General features: G+C 33.3%; 2 protein-coding genes across 2 annotated transcripts in view; both read left to right on the top strand.

The window, feature by feature from the left end:
• Nucleotides 1–2,506: 2,506 nt before the first annotated feature.
• On the top strand, nucleotides 2,507–3,286 carry LOTGIDRAFT_163461 (hypothetical protein; the record flags this gene model as incomplete). The annotated part of the gene is made up of 1 exon (XM_009059977.1): nucleotides 2,507–3,286. The coding sequence occupies one exon, from the start codon at nucleotides 2,507–2,509 to the stop codon at nucleotides 3,284–3,286; it is 780 nt and encodes a 259-aa protein (XP_009058225.1).
• A 523-nt stretch (nucleotides 3,287–3,809) lies between these two features.
• Nucleotides 3,810–6,001, top strand: part of LOTGIDRAFT_217473 (hypothetical protein) — a 5,708-nt gene continuing 3,516 nt past the window's right edge. Inside the window, exons 1-8 of the mRNA XM_009059976.1 lie at nucleotides 3,810–3,893; nucleotides 4,243–4,426; nucleotides 4,544–4,671; nucleotides 4,901–4,964; nucleotides 5,099–5,146; nucleotides 5,291–5,352; nucleotides 5,612–5,656; nucleotides 5,878–5,951. Coding sequence (XP_009058224.1) covers nucleotides 3,874–3,893; nucleotides 4,243–4,426; nucleotides 4,544–4,671; nucleotides 4,901–4,964; nucleotides 5,099–5,146; nucleotides 5,291–5,352; nucleotides 5,612–5,656; nucleotides 5,878–5,951 — 625 coding nt within the window. The 5' untranslated portion in view covers nucleotides 3,810–3,873. The remainder of the gene's footprint in view (nucleotides 3,894–4,242; nucleotides 4,427–4,543; nucleotides 4,672–4,900; nucleotides 4,965–5,098; nucleotides 5,147–5,290; nucleotides 5,353–5,611; nucleotides 5,657–5,877; nucleotides 5,952–6,001) is intronic.

The raw sequence follows: 6,001 nt of genomic DNA, 5'->3' as shown, positions 1-6,001 counted from the left end.
CTATAAATAGTTGTGTGGATTATAGGAACTCTTCACATTGATGAATAATGAGGTTGTTTCAATCGCTATAAATTCTACCTGCTATCAGCATTTAGATACCAGTCTGAATATATACAGATTCAAATTTCTAGCCTCAAACCTCAAGCTATTGAGCTATTGTGTGACCAATTGAAGCTAGTGGATAGAAATGCCCCAGGCTATATCAGTTAGTGCTTTAAATAACCTACAGCAGCCTGAACTAGCAATTGGTGAGAGGCTTAAAATGCTATTATACTGTAATAAAAAACATAATAACAAAAACAGTTATTCAACAAGTCAAAAATATACAGAAACATGCACCAGTATATCCTATGTATATACGATATATATAATACCTGCTGAATGTTTAAGATGATTTATGAATATAGAGCTTAGTGCCCATTCATGATAGTTTGTAAATATACAAAATCAAACAAATACACCGATACTTCCTTATGTTCTATAGATTTTCAAAAGCACCGAGGTAATTGAAAGTGCAAAAAGCAAAAGATTTAAATCCTTATAAATTGCTGTATATAAGATTATAACAGATCGTAGAAAACTTGATAAAAGACTTTAAAAACAATAAGGCGTCTATGAACCAAACTAAATAACATTTTGCCAATATCATTCTGCATGTTAAAAAAAGTGGAATATGCATCATTCCCTATATTATAAAACTATTAAGTATATTTTCATTTAAACCTTTACTGAAATCTAAATGTGCCAAATTTCTATAAACAAGAGATCAAAAACAGCTATGAAGTAACAAATATATATATAAATGAGGGTGTTAGCATCAAATCACTCTTCCACCCCATAAAACAAACACAAAGACAATTTCAGACACCCTAATATACATATAATATATCCCTGTTATTAGTTTATAGATTGTATTTCTTTCATATCTCTTTTGAAAATTCCAGGTGAAAAGATAATGATAATAAGGAAAATCACAAATATCAATTCAAATAAGAACTGGTAATGAGTATTATAATTTACTAATCATTATCACTAAGTGGTCTTCAGTTAGACTGTGTTATTTATTTTCAATCGAGGAATCAAATATAAAAATGTCCCGGTAATGTAAGTCAATGCAATCAGCTTTTGCGCTGAGTCAGACCCTACTAACTTAGACCTTTGCAGTCTACAGTTACAACATAGCTAAAAACATAAAAAAAAATTGCAATCAATGTCCTTATCATGTTAACACTATGGTTGTTTTATTATTATTTTTGAAATAAAGTGACAGTGAAAGGGTGTCAGAATCATCAAGAGGTGGATTGACAATCAACAAGTCGAGGACTCATACAAAAAGAAAAGGTTTGTTTACATTCCATATTTATCATATCAGCATAATTCAGACTCGGTGCCAAAGCCAAAACTCATTAGAACAACATAATCATTCGATTTTCTCTACTTAAACAGGTAGAATCACCCTATGACAATCATACAATGATACTCGAAGGCTCACAGACAATGTTTCAATAATGCAATCGGCTGAGTGAATGAAGAAATCAGCTGATCTGTAATGAATTGTAAAAATCGCGAAAGCTTACCGATCAACCATGCAGCCATTCATCCAGTCACGTGACGAGAAGGGGCGTGGTCAATGCTTATATATTGGGATGAGTTCGTTTCAAAGTACTGTATTTTGATCTGGTTCGTTTTGTTGGGAGTAATAGTATAGGTCCTTAAAGTTGCAAAAAACTGTACAAAAGATTTCATTTACAAAAAACAATCAGTACATAAATTATGCTGTTGTTTGAAGGACGCTATTGATCCATGATTATAATTTAACACGTTAACAAAATACCTTTTTCATGAAGAATATTACTGTATATTTGTGTGTATAATACGCAATGATTTAATTCAAAGATAGGGCTTGTGGATAGGCACTTAATACAGCCCCAAAAAAAAAATGAAGTTCCACGAGTCTACGCTGACAGTTTGCCATTTTGCATTATAATTGCAATATGACACCTGATAATGATGTTTTGGGAATATTTGGAGTCTAAATTTTTTCGGAAAGGATTTTCGGATGCTCTATATTGTTTTACCGTAGAATTAACGGATATTCCAAGCAATTGACAATATTTTACAATTGGCAACATCAACTGTGCAGACTCAAGTCGACAGCAGAATAAAATTCACATAGAACAAGCATGACTTCAACTTGATTGATCACAAGAGAGAAATTTATACGTCTAGATTCTCGATTGACTCTATATATAAAGACTAAGGATTTTTTTCACACACAAATGTCACTTTAATAAGACTGATATCGTATATATGATTATGGTTTAGGTTTTTTGTTTAGAAATATTTCCTGTTAGCTGTATATTTTATCATAGATACATAGCCTATTATACTTACGTAATTTGAGAATCTTATATAGGCCTATGTACCTTGACATTGAGTGATTTATTCAACGTAAAGAAGGGTATATATATCATTGTTTGATCCAGACACTAGGCCTACTAGAACTATGGTATCCTCCAAGATCAGGAAAAGACAACTTGAAGAGAAATTGGGATTAACAAACGATGGATTGATTACCAGTAATTTCAACCCGGATATAACTGGTATAGTTTGGGATATTTTACATGAGAAATTCAATCTTTTTACTCATCCTCGACTAAAGGATGAACAAGAGTCCGATTATGTCTTCTTTTTGATTGTCAGAAATATCCATGCTTCTATTTGGGCGATTCGTGATGATTATTTAAACAATATATCCACGTTGGTCTCCAGAGAGTATGTTTCAGCTTGCTCATTGGAAGAGTTTCTGAATGAAGAACTACAAAGCGTTATTCGGAGGTATCATGTGATATACGAAGAGATGGCCAATCGATATATGGTACAAGCTGATCAAATTCAAACCTCTCAAGTAGATTATGATATTTGCCTGTATATTGGAACCTTGACTCTTCCGGAAAAGTCTCTAGACGTCATCATGGCTATGATAGCAGACAAATCGTACATGTTGTTGCAGAGCGATTGCTTGGAATACTGCAAAACATTTGTATACACGTATTTCGATCTGATAGAAGAGCAGATGGATGAAAATCAGACAGCAATTTTGGAGAAATTGACTGTTACCACCAACATTGTTTCACAAATAAGTGAGCGATCAGGGCGTCAGAAACCATCATCTGGATTCTCAATACGGTCACTCTTTCACTCAACTTTTCTTCATGGATTTCTCGGTGTGTTATTTGGAAATTTTGCCTGGTGGTTAATTACTAGATATATCAATTTTAAATAGTCTTAACATTAATTGGTTTTACCCCATTACATATAATAAGCCTTTGTAGCCTATCTGTTGAAATTAAATTTTCATTATTTTTTGTTTTATTTCGGAAGAAATAATAAGACTCATGCTTGCGACGATTTTCTTAATGAAATTCTTGACATAAAATGAACTCCACCAGCAGCAATGGGCAAATATAATAAAATCCAAATCGTATCTATGGTCAGAGGGGAGGAAGATCACGAAGCTCTTAGAATCTGTCTAAATCTGTGTTTAGGGGTTCTAATATTAGCCTATACTAAAACTCGTACTACTCATATTTACAAGTCTGATATCAACGAATTTCATATGAAAAGGTGTTAAGTTCCTATAAAAACTAACTAGATCAAAGAATAAGTTAGATTGTGTTGTGGTCATAGACATCTGGGATGTCTCTTGTTGAGGTCATCTTATTACGGATCAATGTATTCGATGTGGTCTGAAAAGAATATGATTGTCTCCCTTTGAGTTCGAACTTTGAACTTTGGAGGTGTGACCTGCAACTGAAAGTGAAAGTATTTGATACGGAAGAGCAAAACATAACAACATTATCAAACATCCAAATGGCATCTGCAAGAGCAGCGTAAGTTTTTTTGCCTTTACCTCTATTTGTCCTGTCAAAGAAAAAATAATAATGTTGTTGATGCATTATGTTGATGGATTAAGAATGAATGAATTGAGCACAGTCAGTGTCAACAAAGCAAAACAGGTTTTGACTTGGACAACTCTGTGTTACAGCCATTCCCATGGACATGTTTCTATGTTCAAGAAACTGACTTTTTTCCAACTAGTATTTTCAAATATTTTGTTTATTTGCCTAATGGCCTACTAACCAGTAACTTACAAACCAATGGAATCCAATGTCAGCAATGGACAGATGACTGAAATTAAGCTTTTATCAACTTATGTATTCCATTAGTTCTGTATTTCAGACCAGCCTTTTGTCGTGGTACCCACACTATGGAGGTTCCAATGGAATTATTTAAACAGAATAGAGAAAGATTATGTGAGAGACTAAGAAAGAATAGTAAAGTACCGAAAGGAGCCATTGTTTTATTGCAAGGTGGAGAGGCAGAGACTCGTTATTGCTCTGATAACGAGCCATTGTTTAGACAGGTAACTGACTGATTGCCTAATCTCATACAACTTTTTTTGGGGGGAAAACAAGAAAGACCTATTCTAGAGAACAGAACACATCTATATGGAATGATTGACATATGTCATATTTTGCAGGAATCGTATTTTCATTGGACATTTGGTGTAGAGGAACCTGATTTTTATGGTGCTATAGAGGTAGACAGTGGAAAAACTATTCTATTTCCACCTAAATTACCTGACTCCTATGCTGTATGGATGGGAAGGTATGAAATTTTTAATTGCTCAAATCCATCAAATTATTGCCAGTGCTTGTATTGAGGAAATATGAAATTGAGACATTAGTGGTTTTATAATGCATAGAGAAAACTTGAATTTGAGCTCCTGTGACAGGTGATCTTAATGGGTAGTGCTTGCTGATGCTGTTATTGAGCTCTATCAGCTGGTAACTTGACCACTATAGATAATTGGTGAAAACGTATATTTTATTTACAGATTATTAACAGCTGAAGATTTTCGTGTAAGATATGGTGTGGATGAAGTCTGTTTTTCAAATGAGGTAAGGCACTAAAAGCTTCTTTATTTCACAAATTCTGGCAATCTTTACAAGATTATTTGTTTGTGAGAAGGTTTTAAAGAAATTCTGGCTTTCTATGATAAAAATAATCATACAGAAATGTATTTTCCTTTCAGATATTGAGTGTGTTGAAGTCAAAGAAGCCTTCTTCTCTTCTCACCTTGGTAAGTAAATATTTTTCTGTAATAGCAGAAATCACAGACAATAAAAGAGAAATTGGAATTGTATCAAATAGGAGCCAAAAGTGGACAATTGACAAACATTCTTTCTGTTTTAGTTTTCTCTCAATTTGAACAATCTATTTTTAGTATGGTTTGAATTCTGACAGTGATAAATACAGTAGACCTGCTGCCTTTGATGGTATTAGTTAGTAAGTAAATCTTCTATCAGCAAAAAATCAACAACAATTCAGCCATTATTCAGAAGATTTAGGCATTACTAATGTGTAGCTTTTCTGACATTGCCCTGGCTGATAACTGCAGATATTGAAGCTTAATAAAGATCTATAATTTTCTGAATACCAGATACCAGGCCTATTTTCTCATACAATTATAATGTGGAATATTTTCTGAGAAATATCACATAATACAAAAAAGGTTGTTCATTTTAAAAATTTGTTTAATTTGTAGTTTTACTGTAAATAAAGAATTGTTGCATCCAGAAATTTCAGAATGGTAAGAATCTCTTTGATTTCGTTATCCAGATAATATGATGCCTGAGGTGGTATACAATACTAATGTATTATGCACATTTCAACCTGATATGGCAGTAAAAACCCACATAGGTTCATATTCCCACATTCATATTTAATAGAAATTTCTATAGACAAGGAAGGTATTTGACAGTATGATATGGACACGTCTAATTTTCTTACTATTCTCCTGTTTCAGTCGAGTATTCAGTCAGATTTAGAACTACAAGTATTAAGATATGTTAATAAGATCAGCAGTGAGGCTCATAAAGTGGTAAGTACATGATTTTGTGAAAAGTTGTAGAGGGGGGGGGGGGGGGGGGGCCCT

The sequence above is a fragment of the Lottia gigantea genome (assembly GCF_000327385.1).
Source record: "Lottia gigantea unplaced genomic scaffold LOTGIsca_40, whole genome shotgun sequence".
NCBI lineage: Eukaryota > Metazoa > Mollusca > Gastropoda > Lottiidae > Lottia > Lottia gigantea.
The sequence above is the reverse complement of the archived record's forward strand: the minus strand, read 5'-3'. Positions and strand labels throughout refer to the sequence as shown.